The sequence below is a fragment of the Calonectris borealis genome, chromosome 7, assembly GCF_964195595.1.
Source record: "Calonectris borealis chromosome 7, bCalBor7.hap1.2, whole genome shotgun sequence".
NCBI lineage: Eukaryota > Metazoa > Chordata > Aves > Procellariiformes > Procellariidae > Calonectris > Calonectris borealis.
In genome coordinates this window covers 13719455-13740528 of record NC_134318.1, presented here as the reverse complement: position 1 = coordinate 13740528, position 21074 = coordinate 13719455, and the positions used below count along the sequence as shown (strand labels likewise).

The 21074-nt window shown below is 41.5% G+C and overlaps 2 protein-coding genes and 1 non-coding gene across 5 annotated transcripts in view; 2 read left to right on the top strand and 1 right to left on the bottom strand.

Annotated features, from left to right (window-relative positions):
- PARG (poly(ADP-ribose) glycohydrolase) overlaps positions 1–778 on the bottom strand; it is a 72934-nt gene extending 72156 nt beyond the window's left edge. Inside the window, exon 1 of one of the 2 annotated variants that reach the window (XM_075154324.1) lies at positions 544–778. In XM_075154324.1, the coding sequence (XP_075010425.1) occupies positions 544–721 (178 nt within the window). In that variant the 5' untranslated portion in view covers positions 722–778. The remainder of the gene's footprint in view (positions 1–543) is intronic. The other variant, XM_075154323.1, reaches the window with a different exon arrangement.
- Positions 779–1075: 297 nt separating this feature from the next.
- On the top strand, positions 1076–20122 carry TIMM23 (translocase of inner mitochondrial membrane 23). 2 transcript variants are annotated; one of them, XM_075154332.1, is made up of 7 exons: positions 1078–1246; positions 1726–1784; positions 4969–5062; positions 5289–5373; positions 7696–7754; positions 10328–10438; positions 19459–20122. In XM_075154332.1, the coding sequence occupies exons 1-7, from the start codon at positions 1150–1152 to the stop codon at positions 19572–19574; spliced, it is 621 nt and encodes a 206-aa protein (XP_075010433.1). In that variant the 5' UTR covers positions 1078–1149; the 3' UTR covers positions 19575–20122. The 2 variants fall into 2 exon arrangements, with proteins under 2 accessions (XP_075010434.1, XP_075010433.1); XM_075154333.1 differs by lacking the exon at positions 10328–10438 and having other exon boundaries at positions 1076–1246.
- Positions 6893–7095, top strand: LOC142084652 (small nucleolar RNA SNORA74). Its single transcript, XR_012674405.1, has one exon. It is a non-coding gene; the product is annotated as a small nucleolar RNA SNORA74 (small nucleolar RNA).
- Positions 20123–21074: the final 952 nt, after the last annotated feature.

Sequence of the window (21074 nt, the reverse complement as noted above, 5' to 3'; positions counted from 1 at the left end):
GAACAAAGCCAGGATAACGATCCTGCACCCAAAGCCGTCTCCAAAGGGAAGCAACACGCACTGCCCCACACCACCGGCCTCGGATACACGGGACACGCTGGCTTCGGGAAGCTAAGTTAGAGACGCTGAAGGCCAGCTCCGGGGAGGCTACGTGCACCGGCACAAGCGGCCTCTCGCCATCTAACGCTGCCCTCCCTTCAGCGTATCACGCGAACAGAAGCAGAGATGCAATAAGCAGCTGAGAGGGTCGCCGCAATCCGGCGGAGCCCCCGGCCCGGCCCGGCCGCTTCCTCCCGCCAAGCCCCAGGCGCGGCCGCGGCTCCCACGGGCCCAGCGGCGCCCGCGGGGGCGGGACGGGGCGGCGGGGGCCGCCGAGCAGCGCCCCGGCCCGGCTTGGGCAAGTTCAGCACTGCCCAGGCTTTGCAGGCACCCCGAAACCGCCGGGGGAGGGACCCCCGACGAGCCTCCTTCCGCGCCCAGCCCCGGCGCTCGCCTGGCCGCTCCCCCTGCCCCGGGGAGGGCGCAGCCCCGGCCGGTACAAACCTTTGTTCCCCACGGCGGTGGCGGGGCTGCCGCCGCCGGAGCTGCTGCCCCCGGGCCCCTCCTGGCGGGGACCGAGCGGCGGCGGCGGCGGCCGCTCTCCCTGGGAGCCGCCGCCGGGGCTGGCGGTGCTCGGCCGGGCTCTCTTCCGAGGGGGGTCCCGCCCGCAGCCCGCACTCATCCTCGGCGGGCCCGCCTCCGCCCGCCCAGCCCGCCTCAGCCGCGCGGGCCCGCCAGCGGCCGCCGGGGCCAGGCGGCAGCCACCCCCCGGGGACGGCGCGACGATGCGGCGGCGGCTCTGCCGGCGACTCTACCCCTCCGCATCCTCCGGCCCGCAGCGCCGGGCTCGTCCCGCCGGCCGCCCCCTCGGCGGGAGGCGCGGAAGGAGCGGCAGGGCCGGAGCCGAGCCGCGTCCAGCGAGGGGGGCCGGGGGCTGCCGCCGCTCACAGCAAAATGGCTCCCCGCCCGCCTCACCCCTCTCACCATGGCGACCGCGCCCCGCCCCCGCCGGCAGTGGGCGCGCGGGCCGGAAAGCAGCGCGGCGCGCTTTACGGCGGCGCGCGGAGGTCGTTGCTGCGGCGGGCGGCGGGCGCGGGGCCCGGCGGCGCCATGGAGGGCGGCGGCAACTCCAAGGGCACGGGCCTCGGCGGCCTCTTCGGTGCCGGCGGGGTAGGGTACTCCCACGCCGACCTGGCCGGGGTGCCACGTGAGTACCGGCGCGCAGGGGCGACCGGCGAGGCCTGCGGCGGCGCCCACCTTCGGCCCGGGTGGCGGGGCTGGGCGGGGGGTGGTATCCGTTTCCCGTCAGCGGGGCAGGGCCCGGCGGTGGCTCTCGGAAGTCAACATGGCGCGGCCTGGGCAAAGGGCCGCCAGCGGGCTGGGGCTCTGCCGGGGGGCTCGGAGCGGAGAGGGAAGCAGGTTCCGCTACAGCCAGTCCTTCGGCTATGGCGGCGTGTTGCGACGGGCACTGGTTACAGAGGCGTCGTGTCCAGCCCTTCCGTGCTGCCCCTGCAGCGCTTCCCGAAAACGGGGTTGTCGGTCGGTGCCGTATTTTAATCAGTTGTGTAACGCAGCGGCGGAATTTTCACTGCTTCCACGCACGAGGTCTGCCCCCTTTTAACTTACTGGATGTGAAATTGATACTAGTGAAATGGGTGTTAAAGTATTCTGTTTTTTTCCTTTCAGTAACTGGAATGAGTCCTTTGTCCCCGTATTTAAACTTGGACCCCAGGTATTTAGTACAGGTGAGAAGGCAGCTTGATTTTATTGTGTTGAACTCGATTCCATTGTTTCTATGGTCATATGTGAAGACCTCAAAAATCCTGCAGTGCTGTGCAGGGTGTACTGAAGTCTTGAACTGACGCACAATTGAAAGAAACGATTTTTTTCAGTATTGTGCCTAATAAAGGCTTGCAGTGCCATGGCATCTAGGAGAAGAAAACCAGTTTTAATACAGAGGATAAGTAAGGCTTTTGTGTCAATATAAGCCTGCTGCTATTGAAAAGAGGAGGTCTCCCTCCCTACTTTGAGGCATATGGCCCCAACGCACCCTCGCACAAGTTCTGGCATCTGTCACACCCTCCACTGAGCCCCTTCAACCAGTAAGAGCAGCCAGAAACTCTCCACTCTTTCGATGGATTAGCTTTCTGTACTGTGATGAGTTTGATCAGTTTACAGACGTGTTCAGCCAAACCCCAGACCTGATACAGGCTTTGTCACCATATGTACTGTCATCACAGCAGCAGCAAATTTCACACCACTTTCCTTACATCATTTCCCAGCTGAAGGGAGACAATCATGAGGTAGAGCTTTCCATTTTATTCTGCAGAATAATGTAGCTATTGTACTTACAGAGCTTAATATTAGTTAACATAACATGGTGTTAGTTAACATAACATATGGTGGCCTGTAGGCCATAAGGAAAATAAAATAATTTAAAATCCTATAATGTTTTCCTTTCTCAGCAACATTAGCTATAGCCGAAAAAGTTTAAGAAAATCATTAAGACAGACATCCTTATTGGATTAAATTTAGTTAATATTTTCTATGTATTTATATATATGGCTTATATTATCTGAGAACATTAAATTTTGCAGAAGTAGCACTGAAGGTCAACAGTTGTATAGTGTCTGCTAATCTGTGTGCCTTTTGTTTCATGGTACACTGGGTCACTGCCCCTTTTGTAAGCAAGCTCTGAATGCAGTTCTGGGGGCTGTTTTTTATATTTCTCTTTCACTAGAAGCTCTTGTAGTCAAGATTACAATGTAACATTACCATAATGGTAGAAAACAAGGGATATGCCTCTGTTTGAAGTGGATTCACTAGCATGATTATCTTGCCTGCCGTTGTCGAGTGGCCGAAAAAATGCTAAGTGATTATTTAGACCTCTTCCAAAAATACCCTCTAAACTTGTCTTGTTTAGTTAGTACAGTATATCTGGGAACATGTTGGTGTTAAAAATGCTATAACAGAGTTTTTGTAACAAAGCATGTGTATACTAATAGATTTTTAAAAAAAAAAAAAAGCTTGCTTTAAAAGAAAGGAAGGTATTGGCATTAGTATCATAAGTAACTTATAAAACAGTTCTAAAAATACTTATGACATAACACTAGAGGCTACAGTTCATGTTGTAACACTTCACTGCTCTTTATGTTTAGCACTAGCAAGAACATTGAAATAAAAGGGAATTCCATTTAAATGCGAGAAAATTTTTTTTTACTTGAACAAGTTGCCCAGACAAGCTGTGGGGTCTCCATCCTTGGAGATGTGCAAAACCTGGGTATGGCCCTGAGCAGCCAGCACTAGCTGACCCTGCTTTGAGCCAGGGGGCTGCACTAAACAGTCTTGCAGGTCCCTTGCAACCTTAACCATTCTGTGATTCTAAGAATTCAAGGGAAAAGACATAACTAATATTTTAAAATACAAGAACTTAAATTATTAGCCTTTAAAATTGGTTTATCTGTGAAGGTGTACGTGGAGGGGTGAGGGTCTCCTGTACTTAAAGACCATCCATTTCCTTTCAGAATGCAAAGAGAAGGTCAGCCTTATTGTTGAGAATCATACATTTTGATCCTGGCCTTCCCATAATAACGAATGCTACGGTGGTACTCATGACTTTAAGACCCACTTTCTTTGTTAGTCCATTAATGCAGGCAAATGTGCAATGCTTTTGTTACCTTCAGCAGGTATATAAATCCATTATAAAGTAGCACGCCAGCCTTTGTCACAAACCTAGAGGATGGGCTTCCTGGGTTGTTGTCTCTGTAACAACATAGAGGTTATATACAGATAGCGGTTGCTTCATCTTGACTTTTTGGACAATAGTGAAAACTGTAAGAATCTCCTAACTAGTGTACACACTGAATTTTTCCAAATATCTAGTTACAGGGAAGATAGAAACCATATTATAGGTTCAGTTTATTGACAAAGTATTAACAGTTTTAGAAGCTGTATTTTTTTTTGTATTGCCATCCAGGTTTAGTCCCAAGTAAGGACTAAGAAAACCCCTTAGCATACAATTACTTGAGCCTGCAGTTGTTGCGGTCATATCTCAGTTAAATGTGGGGTGAATAATACTATCACTGGAAAGCGCAGAAGCATAAAGAGGTCTTATTGCTTTAGCACCTTATCAACTCGTGTGCATCTTGTCAATGTCATACTGAAAAAGTGCTTTGGCCCACCTTATCTCTACAGATATACTAGTTATCAGCCCATTTCTCTAGCCTTTTAGACCAATCTGATTTAGGAGAACACAAGCCTGTCCCTGTGGGAAACACATGCCCAAGTAAAAAAAGTAACAACTTTGTCTATTTCATGCCTGATCATCACTAGTTTTGAATGTATTCCTTGCTTTTTTCATGTCTTCAAAATACATCACTTATTTCAGTGCAAGGAAATACTTCTTTCGGTACAAAGGCAGTTTTTCTTTAGTGTCAGAAATGGGAAACCTTAATGCATTACTGTATCAGTATAGGTTGCTCAGTGAGGAAACAATGCTGCATAATCAAACAGGAAGGTTTTTAGAGGGCAGTGAGTCTTGTATTGCCTGCTGGAAGATATAATAAATAATTAAGCAAACAGTGATTAAAAAAAAAAAAAGAAACAAACAAACCAGCAACCCACACAATACGAGTTCCTCGGCTGCCTGATGTAATTTATAAAAAGTTAGGACAGCTAGGGAAAAAAAAAAAGCTCCCAGTCAGTTTATCTTTTTAAAGTCTTTTTTCATTTTTATTAAAGTATACACGTAGTATATTCCATCTCTGTGCTAGTGTAGACAACAGTTTTCCAGAAACATTGGTTGTATCTGTTTTTTCTTTAGTTCATTGTATGGATTAAAGAAAAAAATTTTAATATGGCCTACATTTTGAAGCAGGTACACTTGGAAAATACGAAGGTGTGTGTGTGTTTTGTTTTGTTTTCCCCCAGGATACAGATGAGTTTATCTTGCCCACAGGAGCCAACAAAACTCGAGGCAGATTTGAGCTGGCCTTTTTTACTATTGGAGGATGTTGCATGACAGGTAGGTGGTTGTGTTTTTCACTTTTCCCAGCTGTCCGGGCAACACCTGTGTACTACAGTAATTGACGAGATTGTAAATGTCTTGTTCTGCACTCTGGTCTTACCTAAACAGCTATTTGACTTCAGTCTATACACTGAAGTCTATTCTCAGTATTTGCTTCTAGTAGTGTTCTTTTTGTTCCTCTTTCTTCTTCTTAAAAAGTAATAATTGATATTATGCTAACTAGGGGCAGCATTTGGTGCGCTGAATGGTTTGCGACTTGGCTTGAAGGAGACGCAGAATATGGCATGGTCAAAACCTAGAAATGTACAGTAAGTGTTTAATCTCAAAAAAAAATACACCTTAGTGACAGAGTTGTTTCTTCCAGCTTGTACAAAGTTAAATCTGAATATACTGCAAAAATAAATCTATTTTTGTGTTTTTAGTGGGGACAAATAAGAGTCAGTGTTTGTCTTCATCGAGTTACGAGATGTTTTTAGTTATAATGATGCTCAGTTCAAGCTTTTTGCTTTTCATTTAGTGACAATTGGTATGTCCTCTGACTTACCTTAAACATTTGAGAATAAATTACTACTTTGATGTTTACTAGATATCTACTTCAAAGTCAAAACAGTGTTTCTATGTGTTGAAGTATTCCCAGAAACAGCACAATTTGGTTTGAGCTATTTTTTGCCGTGACTTATCTGAGAGCGAGTTCTCTCTTCTTTCCCAAACTTTCCAAAACCAGGAAGAGGTTGCTTGGATTTGCATTAGGTATGACATAGGTGCGTGCTGCTGAGCAGGTGTTGCGTGGTGGAAGTTGTTCTGGATTACGTCCATTAACACCCATGGCATTCCCATGTTTTCACCTTACATGATTATTTCAAAGAACACAGTAAAGATAGGACCACATTTTCTTCCTGCAGTATGCTTCTCCTTCTAGAATTATGGGTAGTGTAGACATAACTATAAGAAAACTTAAGTGCCTGTGAAGAAGACATAGGAAAGTAGAGGACTGAAATAACTGGAGGAAACCATTTTCACTTTCCCAGAATACTTTGGGAAAAGGAAATTTTAGAGGAGGAATATAACATTTCCTAGTACAGTTTATATTGGCTCTGCTTGTTTTAAAATATTATTTCTATATTCTTCATCCCCTTCTTTACCATCTCTAGTATTAAAGATAGAACCAAAGTATTCCTCACTATAATTATGACTCTTCCATAATGCTCTAGACAAATAGAATTGTATTTTATGTGTTTGGAATGAGCTGAGTCAGACGAAAACATGTTGTTAAGCAAACTGTGATGGGTCGACCCCAGCAGGTGGCAGTCAGTGTACATGCTGCTCTTAGTCCTTGCCCTTCAAGGGAAAAGGCCTGTTGAAGGTCATCATCTTGAAACGGTGTATTAAGTTCCCTGTTTTCCTAATCAGATGCAGGGAAGAGACTTGCCTAGCTGGATTTCCTTCAAATTTATCCTTGACTTACACAGATTTTTTTATTATTATTATTTTGAATTTTGCTGGTAATCCCCTGTCAAATATCTCACAGTATGTCATGGTTATTAAAATTATGAATTTTCTCATCAATTCAGAATTAATGTAATGTTAACAAAATGGGGGTGGGCGTTGTAATTAGGGGGAGATTGTCAATACCCTAGCCTCTTGATTTTTTTTCTCTTGTTTCAAAGTGAAGTTTTCCATTATTGTTTAGTTCATTACCTAACCATATTCAGTAATGGCCTGGGTCTCCTAATGAAAATTATAAAAAAGGAAAAGTAGCGGAAAATGAACTCAAATCAGAAGGAACATAACGTGTGACACTTTCATTGCTTTAAATGATAACTAAGTTCCAGTGGTAGTCAGCTGTCCAGAGCAGTACTGTGCCTGTGATAGTGTTACACTGCTGGGAGATAAAGATCAGTCATTTCTTCTGGCTGCTGTTGTCACCGTTCTGGAGACAGCTGATGCCAAAAAGAAGTGGCATTGTGCTTCCCTGAGAGTGCGCTAAAGATTTGCTTTCCCTCTTTAGAGCTAGTCTGGAAGCATACATACAGAAATACTCAGGGTACTTTACCTTTTGTTGGGTGCTAAGTTTGACAAATGGAAGTGCAAAAGGTTGCCTCTTTTCTTCCTGACTTGCTTTGGTTCAGACTTGCTTTTAATACCCATTCCATTTGTTCAAGCATCACCCTGTATTGCTTGCACCTTCTGGAAGAGCACTCTAGCTTTCTCGGAGCTCTTTTACCCAGTTAAAGTGTATCAGTCATTCTCAGTAGCTACCTGTAGTCACTGTGTCAGGAACATTTACCAGCTAGGGTTGGAAAGTCATTTGAAGCGAAGAGATTGGATTATTGGTGAAGTGCAAGTTTGATGTGAAAAGAGAGAAGGATATTCTTAAGACTTGACAGGACTAAATATTTGCCTTCAGTATTGCCCGCATTACTATTTGTAGTATGTGTGGTAGAAGACATTATGTATTACCAAGCTGTGTGCTTTTCCTTACTCTTTTGTTTTGAAGGGCTTTTGGTTCATTATTCCAGTTTTATTAATCAAATGTATAGTATAAACATATTACACCTACTATCATAAACACTGCCTCAATGTAAACACAGAGAGCTAAAGGTTTTAATACCTTTTTAACTCCTTTATAGAATTCTAAATATGGTGACAAGGCAAGGAGCATTGTGGGCAAACACTCTGGGATCTCTGGGTAAGTAAACTCGTTATTTGTAAGAAAACCAGTCTAAAGATATGACTGTTTGATGGGAAAGTGTATTCTCTAAATTTTCATTCTGAAATCCATCAGGAAAAACTGTAGGTTTTTTTTCTGTGGGACATGAGGGCATTTCAGTAGACATTGAAAAGAAAATTAAAGGCTAAAATAGAATTTGAAGCATAAGTAGCCAAAAGCCTGTAATTAAAACCAAAATCTTTCGTATATTGCAAACAAGAACTCTAGCTATGGAATAACAGGAATAACTGAAAATTATAGGTAATGCTTATTTGTTAATAAGTTCCAGTTAATTCACAATTTATAGTTGAATACTTCTGAAATAACTTTAATAACCTAAGAAGAGACTCAGTGGTCATGTGAGCAACTGCCTGATGTCTGTTTCCAGTTAGAGAGTCAACAAAATGTTTATCTGTAGAAGATGCGATAGTGACTTTTACAAAGATTTATCCTTTTATGGTGGTAGCTTAGCTAGAAAAATCACATGTGATACCACTCACTTTAAATCTAAACATTGCTTATAACTAATACATGTTAGAAAAAAGAGAAAAGAAAATGATCAGAAGCCTGATGTGTGAGAAAGAAACTTCTGTGAACTGGGGTGGGGGGGTGAGGGGGGGGCGGGAATAAAATCAGTTACCTCAAAAAAAAAAATCATATGATTTCATAAAAGTCAGTGGAATAACTAATGCCCTAGAGAATACAAGCTCTTTGGCTTCTTTCTCCCCAGTCTTAAAAGAGCAAAGAGTGCGCAGTTACTTTGAAAGGAGAAATCCAAAACTGATGAAATTATTTTGAAGATTAATGATGGAACTGATTGCCCCACGAAGTGGTAATAGAAGAGAAATTAGCAATATTTAAAACAGAGATTACATCATGTTATAACCCAGTCTACATATATTTGAATTTTGAAAAATGCATCAAAGCATAGGCTAAGTTGCATTTATTACATTTTGTTTCAGTCTTGTTTCTAAAAAGTAGATTAGCTTGCCATTTAAATCAGACATCAGCTTTTGAGGAATCATATAGAGGCCGTGGTTTGAGATGGGATTCTGAACTACAATGAGAATGGCACTTTTCATAAGAGATGCATATTGCCTAGTGAGTTTTATGATGGGATGTTTTTTTGGGTTTGGGTGTGTTTTTTTTCTTTTCTTATTTTCTATTCCAAATCTAATCAAAACATATCTGAAAACTGAGATGCAGGCACACTGCAGTTCAAGGTTCCAGGTTAAGTGACACATTAATAGGTTTTTTCAGCTGTGTTTGAAGGAAGATTACTCCAGAAAATGTTTGTGCATTCCAGTAACAAATTGTTATTTTTCTTATAAAATACAGCCTCCCAAGTCACGGAGTTAAGCAGAACTTGATATTTTGGGATTTGGTATAGCTCTCCCTTGTTCTAGCTACCAGAGAGAAGTTCCTTTCAAGGAGCTGAAGTATTTTTGCATCTTATTTCAGTTGTGCAGCATTTCTGTACCTCAAAGATTCCTTTTGTCACTACTGACAATTTTTGTCATTCTGTTCCTGAACAGAGGTAGCAACATATCTTAAACTATTTTTAAAAAATGTTGTTGAATTCAGCTCTTCCTTCCCCTCATTGTTAATACCACATGCTACTAAGACAAGGTAAAATACCAACTCATTGACATTAATAACGTTGCTTATGAAGGATTTACATGCTTTTTAGCAGAAGTAAAGATTTCAAATTCTTGGAGAACAAGGGATGAATTCAAGTGGCATGGTGTCTTTATCACTTTAAAATGATGACATACTCTACTCTTAATTGTCAGCATGAAATATGATTATATCATGAGGGGTGAGGATGGGGGTGCCTTCTCCCTTCATCAAAATGCATAGATTATATATGCATCCACACTAACAGCCCATGCATTTCTCCTTCTAATCCTTTCCGGGACAGTCCCCAAAGTTCTCCCAAAGCAAAAGACCCTTCAGGGACAAAGTTTTCATACACAGGCAGAGGTGAAGCAGCTCTAAATGTCAAACCTCAAGCAATCTAATAGTCATTTATAAGGGAAATGTAGCCCATTGTACTCCAGCCCTTGACAACATGATCCGAATGCTGCACTTAACTTGCATTTCATCTCGATCACCCATGGGCAACAATTTTGTCTGCTACCTAGAAAGTGATGTTGAGTTTAGTTTCATGCCATCCACAGTATAAAGCCTGCCAGTACAAAGTTAAACCCTTAGAAGTTTTTTAAACAAATTTGAACTAGCAAAATGGGCTTAAACTTCAGTCAGTGCTTTATATCACATATTTATCATGTCTTGAGGCAGCACTAGATGTCATGCTACTTTATAACTAAACTATAGCTAGAGAAAGAAAAATTACCTGTGAAATAGAAATAGGTGTGGAAAGAAACACCAAAGACAGGATTTGGCAGAGGATTCCCCCCGCTTTAAATAAACAGAAATTCTGTGCCTCAGAAGCGTAGTCTAAATAGTTACACCATGCCTGGATGCTAAGCCTTGTGTCTCAGAGAATGGGAGTTTTAACTTGAATTTTTTAATACGTTTTTCTTTCCCAGCTCTACTTTACAGTGCGTTCGGAGTCATCATTGAAAAAACACGAGGTGCAGAAGATGACCTGAACACCATAGCTGCTGGAACCTTGACAGGAATGCTATACAAAAGCACTGGTAGAGTGGCAAAATGTTTCTAGTTTTCCTCTTCTTGTGCTTTATCCTAGTTATTAGGATTCTCATTACTTTCACTAAATACTGTCCCGCTCTGAATATTGGCGGTATAAAAATGGTACACTAGGAACATAGAACTAGAATGTAGTTTTTTTTGTAGCTCCAGGTACTATCACATGAATCACTGGTAATAATTTTCATCTTGATACAGTCAAGCTGTGTTCTGTGTATTCCTCCCCCTGCACCCCCTTTCACTTTGGAAGGTAGTTCCCATTTGCCTGCATCCACTCACGGACTTGAGAAACTATTGGTTTTATTCCTGCTATACCTGAAAAACATGGTTAAGAATGAGCTGGGTATGTATTTTATACAATCTAACTAGAAATCTGAGTAAACATTTGAGTGTTTATTCAGTGTATAACAGACATAATTTAGCTGTCATGATTGTTGTTAGTCCTGTGCAAGTTGGAAAGAATCCAATTTAATTCAGCTGAATTTTTTTTTTTTTTTTAATGCAAGTTTTCCTCGAGTAGTCTTAGCTGTGTGAAAAACAACATGTGGGTTAGGGGATACTGAACTAACAGGTGTCAGTTATCTGCTAGTTGCAATGCAGTTAAGTGTCTTTTTTCAGCTAATTGAAATGATTTTTTTTAATGCCAAAAAGGAGAAATTGATGCTGTCTACTTCTGAGGTTAAGCAACAATAACTAGAAATATTAAAATGAGATTACCTTTTCTAAGCATAAATGAAACAGTGGTATTCATCCAGTACAATCCTAAGTAGAGTGTAAGGCAAAATCACTTTCCAAATAAGGGTTAATTTTAAAAAAAAAAAATCACTCTCAAGAAAGTGAAAAATCAGGAATTCAAATTTAACATGGTTCTCCTTTTTTTTCCCCTTAAGACAAAAGATTTTGGTAAACCAGTTTTACAAATTCACATCATTAAAGTATGCAGAAAGAAACTAATATATTTATAAAGTTATTACTTAGCTGTTTGTGAAACTGTTGTCTTGTGGTAGGACTCTAGTCTTTGCATAGTGGTCAAAACCAACAAACAGTGTTATTTGAGAACAGCATGGATTTAAGGTTAGTTTGCTGATGCATACTGAATTGTTTGCAGAAGAGAGGGTCTGAGCTTCATCAGCAAAACGCCTGTTAACATATTCCAAGCTCAACAATTGGAGGGATCATCTTTTTTAGAGGACTACTGGGTACTGCAGATTGACATTACCACAGGAAAAAAAAGTTTAAGTACCTTGGTAAAGGTTTAGCTGTATGATTCACCTGTATTTTACTGAGGAGATAATTCTAGAATTAACCTATGTACTTTTGCATAACTGAGCCTCAGCATCTTAAAAGTGTTCCTGAAGGCCAGCTTTATATATGGAGCAAAACAGTTTGAGAAGTCGTATTTTCCTGTTGGCCCAGACTAATTGAAACCAGAAATAATTGGCTTGAGCAGCCTTCACGAATACTAGCTTGAGCACTTAACCTTGCAAGAGCACATAGCTCTTACTGGGCATACTTATTTGGGATCTCTTGAGTGATATGCCAGATTGCCAACAACAGCTGGATATGGTAGCAGTATAGAAGTCTAACATTTTCTGTAGGAAATTACCATTAAGAAGGAGAACTGCCATCTTACACTCCAGCAGAAGCTTCCCCCTGACCTTTCAGAAGTATAGAGCTGGCATTATGTGTAATCTCTTTTTCTGGCACAGTGCAACCATGGATAACTACTCCAGTCACATGCACAGTCATGTGACACTACAAAAAATTTTCTTACCAGAGCACAGTGGGACTTTTGTTTTGTAACATAAGATCTACTGAGCTAATAGTAGCACTGATAAAGGTGAATGTAGTGAGTAAGTCTGTATTCATTATAGTATTGTATTTCAAGTAGGTGTTGTGCATATGAACTGTAGTGCACAGAAACTCTGAAGAAATACATTTTTCACCATATACAGGAAATTTGAGTGGCACAGTAGACCTTAGAGGTCAGGATTAGTTCTGGAAGTGAAAAGGATGATACATCTGTTTGAAGAACTTAATTCCAATTTTATTTTCCTTTTTTTTCTTTCATGCTCTGTCCTCTTGCTGCTTCTCCCATGCTTCCTCTCCTGTCACCTTATGCCAGAATGCCCTTCCTAATTCTGTATGGTAAAGCTTCCCTCTGAGTTATGCCTTTACCCAGCATCAATACATATTTACCTAAAAAAGTCTTGAATATTTAAACCATATGCAAATGATCCATTCACATCTGTGACATATATCAAGGTTGTAATTATTTCCTGTGTTACACAGAATGCCATGTTGTGTTGGCATTAAAAAAGGAAAATCTGAAAGCCATCAGGGACATTTCTGTAATAAATCCCCATATTTTAGTGTCGGCTGGAAACTCCCACAAACCCACCATTTCAAATCAAGGCTGTTCTGTAATCCACAAAGGGTGGATACAGAGTTGGAGGCAGTGCTGTTCAAACACTCAGTTTTCCCACTTCCATCATTCCTGTTTTGTAAAGAGATCAGGAACATATTTAAGAAGAAACTGTAAAGTATGGCAGGTTTTTCATTATGACTTTCTGGTTCATGTTTAAACATAGCACTGATGGAGGAGTCCCATCAGCAACCCTGCTGCGCTTGAAAATACTTTTGGGTACACTACAAAGCCTAGATTGAATTTCTGAAACAAATGATTAAGCCTTTGCTGAGGGGGATGAGTGGACAGGAAAAAAATAGCAGGAAGACTTTTTGAAGGCAAGATTTGTTGCCCCAAACTGGTCCCAGTTTTCACAATTTGTCCTTGTAGAGGTGTTAAGCATTACCAAAATGCCAGCAGTCAAACAAAAAAGGCTTTCCAAAATACCCATGTTCTAAAGCCATTAGACTGTGAGCAGTTTTGTGCAAGGCTACTTAACACAGCTTGTGTGTGAGAAGATTAAAAAGTCTGCAAGTGAGGACTGTGGAAGTTCAGCCCTCCTCTGTTCACTGGAAGTGGCATTAGTCACTGAAAGTTCCCCGTTGCAAGTGAGTAAAGCAGTTAAGCCCCCATCACTTCTGATGGTCCTCCTTGGAGTGAGTCAGATACTGTTAACTTGACATTATAAACCAAGTGTTAGCTGGAATCCGTCTCGGCATACTGTATGGCTTAGGTTAACAGATGTTGAATTAATTTTAAAAGTAAAACTAGTTTGAGGAACTTTGAAAGAGCACACTAATTGATCCTTTTGACCAAAGCAATCTCTAGTTTCCACATTTGTTTGAAATGAAATTTAATACTAAGATCACTTACTAGATTTTAGCCCAAATGTAGCAGTGTGAGTACAGTATTAACTTGTTACACTAGACTTGCAACTTCATGGAAGCTGCATTTTGAGCTCACAACTTAAACTGAATGTTCTGAGTAGAAGTTGAGTGACGGATGAAAGAAAACCCTTTGTGTTCCTTTGCCAGTGGCGTATGTGATAGAAATGTTGCAACTTAGTCCTGTTTGAGTTTTGCTAAAATGGAGTCCTTTTTAACAAATCCTAGGTCCAGGAGGGTGGCTTTTCCATCTAATAAGACACTATTCTTTATTCTTCAACTTCAAGCAAAGGCAGAAATTAAGATCTGTTATGCCAAGTTTTTTCTGATAAATGTTGCTAAGCAAAATACTAACTTATCTTAAAACAAACAAATATTTAGCCCTCTTGCATGCATTTTCAACCGCTTTTCTAAATCAAGCCTCTTTAGTTTGTTTTCTCATAATTGTGTTAGTCTCTGAAAGTAGCAAAAAATCAAAAAGATGATTGTCACTATGTACTATGTCACTATTACTCCCTCCCACCATGAAAATGCACGTGGTTCTAGTCATCATGTCACAAAGGTACAGCTGGCTGAGGATCTTACAGTCCTCCTCAAGCATGCAGGATTGATCACTCGGGAGAAAGATACTGAGCTAGGTGGGACTTTGGTCTGACCCAGTGTCTCTTCCTGACAGAGACTTCAGTAAGCAAAAAAGTTAAATAACCTTTACCTCTTATCTGAGGGTTACACAGATTGTAGGTGTTCTTTTTCTTTGATAATTTTTTTTTCCCCTCTTGAGGTTAAGGAAAACAGGAACAAAAATAAAGTAATGCTTTGGACAAACTAAATTATTTTGTTTAATTGTACTTCTGTGCAGTAGGAACCCAACACTAGATAGAGCATCTCAGGTCTTTTGCACAAGAGACGTTACGTAATTTGGCATAAAATGGTGTGCATCTGAAAAGAAGGGAATTGCATGCCAGCAATAGCTGAAGGGAGTAGTTGTCATTTTAAGACCTCAGAACACAACCCTGAAAAGTCAATACATTATTAATTAATTAAGAAAGGCTAAATGTTTTATTGCTAGCAGTAAAGTCTGGCCAGAGTTAAAGATCAGTTTTGTGACATTCAGTGGGTAAGAGTTCAGGGCAGTTGTGTTAGCTAACTACTTCTTGAGCTATAAAAGCCTCTTCCCTTTGGGCTCAATCTGTGGTTTTCTTTTGGCCAGACACTGGTTTTTTCTTGTTTCTGTTTGGTGGGGAGGGGGAAGGAGGAGCTTTTTGCAGACTGCTGCAGGTATGGCCCTGGGATATCTTAATTTTCTGCATCATTTGGAGAAAAGCAAGTAAAGGATCTGCTTCTGAACTTTGAAGTTCAGAGCTGTCAGGCATTTTAGAAATTAAGAACCTCTGTTAAAACCTGCTTTTACGCAACAGATCTATAGGACTATTAATCAAATGGTGTTTAGTGAAAGGATTTTGTTTCGGGTCTGAAATAAGAAAGAGATAAGGGCAAACTACAAGCAGGCACTACAGGTAATAGCTTGTTGAGGCTTGCTTTGTTACTTGAGGACTAATGTGTAAGAATACGCATGGCCACCGAGAGCAGTGCTGCCTTCTGCCCGGCTCTGCTAGGCAAAAACAGTGAACTAAGCTCTCAGTGCTGCAGGGGTTTGCAGGGTTCTTGGTGCCATTTTACAGTAGCCGAAGTAGTCTCCTGTCAGTCAGGTGCTGCTGCTTTCATTCAGTGAGAAAACAGGGAATTTTAATAATGTTTGCAAAGTAATTTCAACAGCTTTAATACTTCTAAACTTGTAAATTAAATTGCACATTCTTACTGTTTTTCTAATTTAGCCTGCACACCACAGTAGCTACAGGAAATTTTCCCTGTTTCAAGCTTTGTTGTTTCCGTATTTTAACCACAATACTGTCTTACCTGCAGCAGCATGAAAGTGGAACATGCTTTTCTGGAATGTATCTTGTTTCCAAAAAGAAGTTTATCAGTTTCCTCAGTAATTTCTGTACCCACAGACTTTGCCCACACTTGCAAGATTTCATAAAATTACCCCCATGGAGCAGCAGGAGGAAACTGTTCAAATTTTCTACTGACATAGGACCACCCACAGATGTTCAAACAAATGTCTGCCTGATGGTTCAGAGGGCCTGGTTAGCTACCACTGTGCTTGAATTTGGAGCAAACCTGAGGTTTCCTTGTACATTTGAAGAGACAAGCCCTTTAAACGATTTAAAAATATTTTTGTTCCTGGAAGCCCTAAAGGAAGAGAAACTGTTTGCATTCTGAATATCTGAGAGAGAGAGATGGGAAGACAGAAAACAAATCGCAACTTAACTATTACACTTGTTTATTTGGCATAAATATGTAGGTCTGGGTTTTCAGTTCAGTTCAGTTTTCTAATGTTTGCTTTGGATGGTTCTTGCTTTAAACATCCCAGGAACTATCCCAGGATAGCAGAGCAACACATTCTGAAAATAGAGACAGTAAGGTCCTAAATGGAAGATTTTGCCCTCATGTTATGCAATATAGATAATGGTTTTACCTACTATACAAGTCAAATTCAGCGTTAGGAGTGGATCATACCATGAAGAAACACAAAGCTGAGGTATTAGAATGCTGTGCGTCATTGCATAGTGTACTTTGAAACCTATTTTAAGTGCATAGAAGAGGGACAATATGCTGAAAGGGTGCAGCAGCTAAAGCCAGAGAACTAAATTCTCATACAGAGAGAATCAGATGTACCTTTGGAAACCCATAGCAGTTCTCAACTATTGTGCAAGTTGCCTGATCTCAAAATACCTGCTTTCAGAAATGTCTGTCAGCTGGAACTTTAAGTTATCTTACTCAGACATGCAAGATTAGAGGCTTATGACCATGTTTCTAGCAGGGTTTGTCAAGGCAGACATGGTATCAGAGGCTTGCAGAGAGTGATTGCAAAGGAGGGGTGGGAACCTGTTCTATCACGCAAACACAGCTGGGATGGGAGTGGAGAATGTTTTTTTTTTAAACAAGGTAATCTTCTCAGAGGGCTTAACATTTCTTGCCCAGCAACTGGGCTGCATTCTGCAGTGCATTACTGTTTGAAGTCTGCCACAGACCTGGAGGTATCTACTCAAATGCAAATCTAATCAATTAGGCAAAGGAAAGTTTTTTTTCTTTCCCTTTTTTTGTAATTACTGTGAAGAGTTCAGAAACCAGGTGCAACTGCTACAAAACAAAATTACTGGTAAACTTTTATAGCAGAAGCATAGGGAACCTGGTAGGAAACATTTCTTACATGTTTTCTTCTTGGATTTTTTTCTAACTCTCAGTAATGCACCTGTACCAACTGCACAAGTTTAGTTCCTATTCGTGAAACAGACTTCCGCTGAAACATCTTCTTCAGCAAAGTCCCTAAGTTATCTGCAAGAGCTACAGACTGCTCTAGGCCCAGTGGTTGACATTTTGTAAGTGGATTCAGAGCTGCTGTCCTCACCTGGCTGACCTCAGCACATGAAAATATTAACTTTTTTTGTGTTAGAAGTAGTACATCTTAGCAGCACTATGTCCAAGTCTGCATGGATGCTGGAAAGTACCTCAGCTATCCAAATTAAAGAAGATACCTTTCTTGTACAATCCTAACTTCCCAGAATCTGGAACCAGGCTTGATCAGCCTCAAACCTAGCTTTCTTCCATAGGAAGAATAGGATTTTAAGGGGAAAGGAGAGGAATTGAACCTGGGGGCTGAGGGAAGAGTCTACAGGAATAGTCATAGCTCTGTACTGCGTTGCGTTCTATGAGAATGTTCCATGTTTCATGCATTTCCCTGTATACCAGAATGGTTAGGAGACTTCTTTGGGGGGTTTCTTCTGTGAGCAATCGCGTCCTAATATAAACAGCAGAAAATCAAGCTCTCTAATGTTTTATTCTTTTTTCCCAAAAGTAACGAGGAGTTAGTATTTTTACAGATAATCTCAAATATTTGTTTTGCACAAAGTGTCCTTTAAATTTCACCTGTGGCTTATTGCCAGATTACTTGCACGTGGTTAGTTCTGTGTACCCAGCTGCAGTCCCTTCATGTGAAAAGCTTTTTGTGCAACAAATTCAGGATGAGTTATCAAAAATAGAAGTCTACATTTGCGTTCCTAAATCCTGTTTAGGCCTGTATGTGCATAATCAGTATGACTTTCCTTAGAGCTGTTGAGTTCTCAACAGTGAACTCGGTTAGGCTTATATCCCAAAAAACCTTGAATCGCCACAGCTGGTCTGGCAATGAAATCTCTAGAAACTATGGCTAGACATGAACTCTAGTACCAAGTCCAACTTTTGCTATTACTTCTGCAGCTTCTTGGTTTCATTACGTGCCTGGGCAATGTGAGTAAGTTTAACAACTCCAATGAAACCCTTCTGATTTTGCAGCACAGGTAATGCAGCCTCAGTCTAGCTGATGCCAACAGCTTCTTGCCCCACTACAAGCCTAAAAGCAATTATGTGAGACAACTTTATGAGCCATATAGGAAAAAAAAAAAAATCACTGATTACTGAGATGCATTTCTTTTCAAGTTTGAGGAACTTGAATTCCACTGTCAGTTTTACCAATAAAGCAGGCAGGTTTTATCTAGCTGTATGCAGAAACTGGCCTTGTTCTATATACTGTATACATTATCTAATTTGCTTTAGCTGGGATTGATAAACATTCCAGAATCAAACTCAGTGAAGTTTTCCTAGTGTTGAGGATCATACTCTCAGGTGTTCCTGTGCATTTATAGTGCTCTCTGGGAGCTTTACCAAGGCACTTTCTACTACTGAGGAATAGAAACATTCTGTTTAGTAAAAGTCTACTTCTGCACCAGTACACCACAACCCTCATCTGAGTGGAATGGAGTTGTGATGCCATCTGACTCCTAGCTCCAACCAGGTGTGCTGGCTACTGGTATTAGCCAAACTTGCCCTGTGTTTTTCCTTTCACAACTTGCAGAAGTGTCAAGTCTTGAGTGACCAGTAAAAATTAAAAAAAAAAAAAAAAATTTTAATCATCTGTGTGACTCAATTTTTGCCATTGCAAGATGATAATTTTGAAGATTAATAATAGTAAGAATAAAGAAAGTTGTTCAATGTATGCCCTAGTAAATTCTTGCCAGTTGATCCCTTTCATCTACTTTTTGATTTTTTTCAAAAGGCTTTAAAATTCCAAAGATACAAAAGCTGTGCTAAGTTCTGCATGATGGCCCACATGAATCTCTGGCACCCAAGGTCACATCCACATCAGCTGCTATTGTGTTCACTGATTTCCCTCCTGCTCTTTCTCCTTCCCCCCAAACTTATTTACTGTAACTGATGAACATGATTATCATTCCTTATCTGAAATGCTAAATGGAGGAGTTCTTAAGAAAGGAAGAGATCATATCTGTCTGTAAACACCTGTGTTGAGGACAGATGGAATAGATGAAGTAGGACTTGGGAAAAGCCAGCTTTGCTTCGAGTGTAGTGATTCACTCAGGCAGTAGTGCTAACACAGTTTGAGAGGAAGTCATACCAGCAGAATTAGTGTCAGGATCAGGAATGACCTTTCTTGAGCCTGGCAGCAGGTTTGAGGGGAGGGTGGAATTAGCACAAGTACCCTTTCTGGGAAGTTATTCAAAAAAGAAATTAAGATGTGTTTCATTAAGATGCCTCTGGATTTGAACAGCTTCTTGGCCATTTCCTTGGATGTAGCTTTAATGGGTTTTAATCTGTTTTTCAGGTGGAGTGCGTGGAATAGCACGAGGTGGTATTGCAGGTCTGACGCTTACTGGCCTCTACGCTCTCTATAACAACTGGGAGCACATGAAGGGCTCCATAGCCCGGCAGTCCCTTTGAGCAGGCAGCCAGCGCTGGACGGAGGACACGCTTGCATAGTCACCAATCCAATCAGTTGCGAGATCTATCTGGTGCCCCTTCCTATTTTATTTACGATTAGTGTGAAACCAGCTGTGCTGGGAGGAACCTCTTGACACCATGTAGCTGGACTGGCCCTTTCCTTCCCGCCAGCCAGCCGCTGGAGAGGCAGCAATGTTTGTTGGACCTGCAAGTGAGCAGAGTGGCCACCGAGATAGAGTCTCCCTGACACGCTCACCAGCTAGCCCTGGGCCAGAGCTACGAGGCATGCTCAAGTCCCATAGCTGTACCTGCTGCGCTACCAGGTTTGTTCGGTTGCGTGTACTACAACGATAGCGCTGCGTAATAAAGTCTGTGTCCATAGAACTATTCACTGCAGTCTTTCAACGTGCATCACCCGGCCAGGCAGCGCCTGGGCAGCTGGAGCCTTCAGCAGCAACTGGCACAGGGCAAGGCTTGTTATTCTGGCAGCGCAGGGTAAGCTGTAAGAAAGGATGTCATCACTAATAAAAAGGGTGGTACTTATGCAATGCTGTTTCTATGCTTTGCTGTTCCTACTACTGATAAGACAAAAATGTGCCGCATCAGGTGACTTTTATTTACAGTTTCATTTTGAAGGACCGACATGATAAAATCCCGGGGGAGTTAGTGGCTGAGGGGAGGTGAGGGGGCTGATTGTCTCCTGATGCAAGGTGATGGTGAGGCATACCAGGGCTTGACTCCACTCCCTTATTCGCTCTAATAAATAAGGAACTGGTTGTTTCTGGATGAGATACAGTTGCTGCTGCAGGACAGCTGCCAGTGGATTACCAGAACACTTGGGTGCTCCAGGATCTCAGAACTTGTTTAGCCAACAGCTAGAAACCAAGCAGTTTCATTGCCTCTCATTGCCTATTACAGGATTTTTAATTAGTGATAAGCTTTTCTCCCCAAGTGATGTTTGTAGGTTATTGGCAGAATGAAGAGATGCGATGAACCTACACCTTCTCCAGTGTTAAGTCACGTACCAAGCATTGTTTGCAGATAAATTAAACAGTAAGTTGTGAATTAGTTCAGTAAATAGAGTTACTGTGTAACAGCTCATGCCTTCAGTTTTTAAATAGAGTCTGTGAACAATTAAACAGGTCTGAGACAGTATGAAGGCAAGGCAAGGGAAAAACAAGAAACTTGCTTCTCAGTGGACAACATGATGGAAAACAAGAGTTGAGTTTACATGAATTCTGCCTACTGAAACAGCTCTCGATAACTATGTTGCCCTAAAAAAATAGAAACAACAGAAAAAAAAGCAATAGAGGGAAGGTGGTAGCTCTTACCTTCCTCTGAGAAGAAATTCAGCTTTGTTGAGAAGCCTCTTTAGAAGGAGGTGACCTCTGAGACTAGCTTTTTATAGAGCAAGTGCTCTAGCTAACGAGCCTTCACAGTTGAACTCAATTAGCTTTGCTTGGATACCAGGTCAAAGTAGATGCTTTATGCCAGCACTTA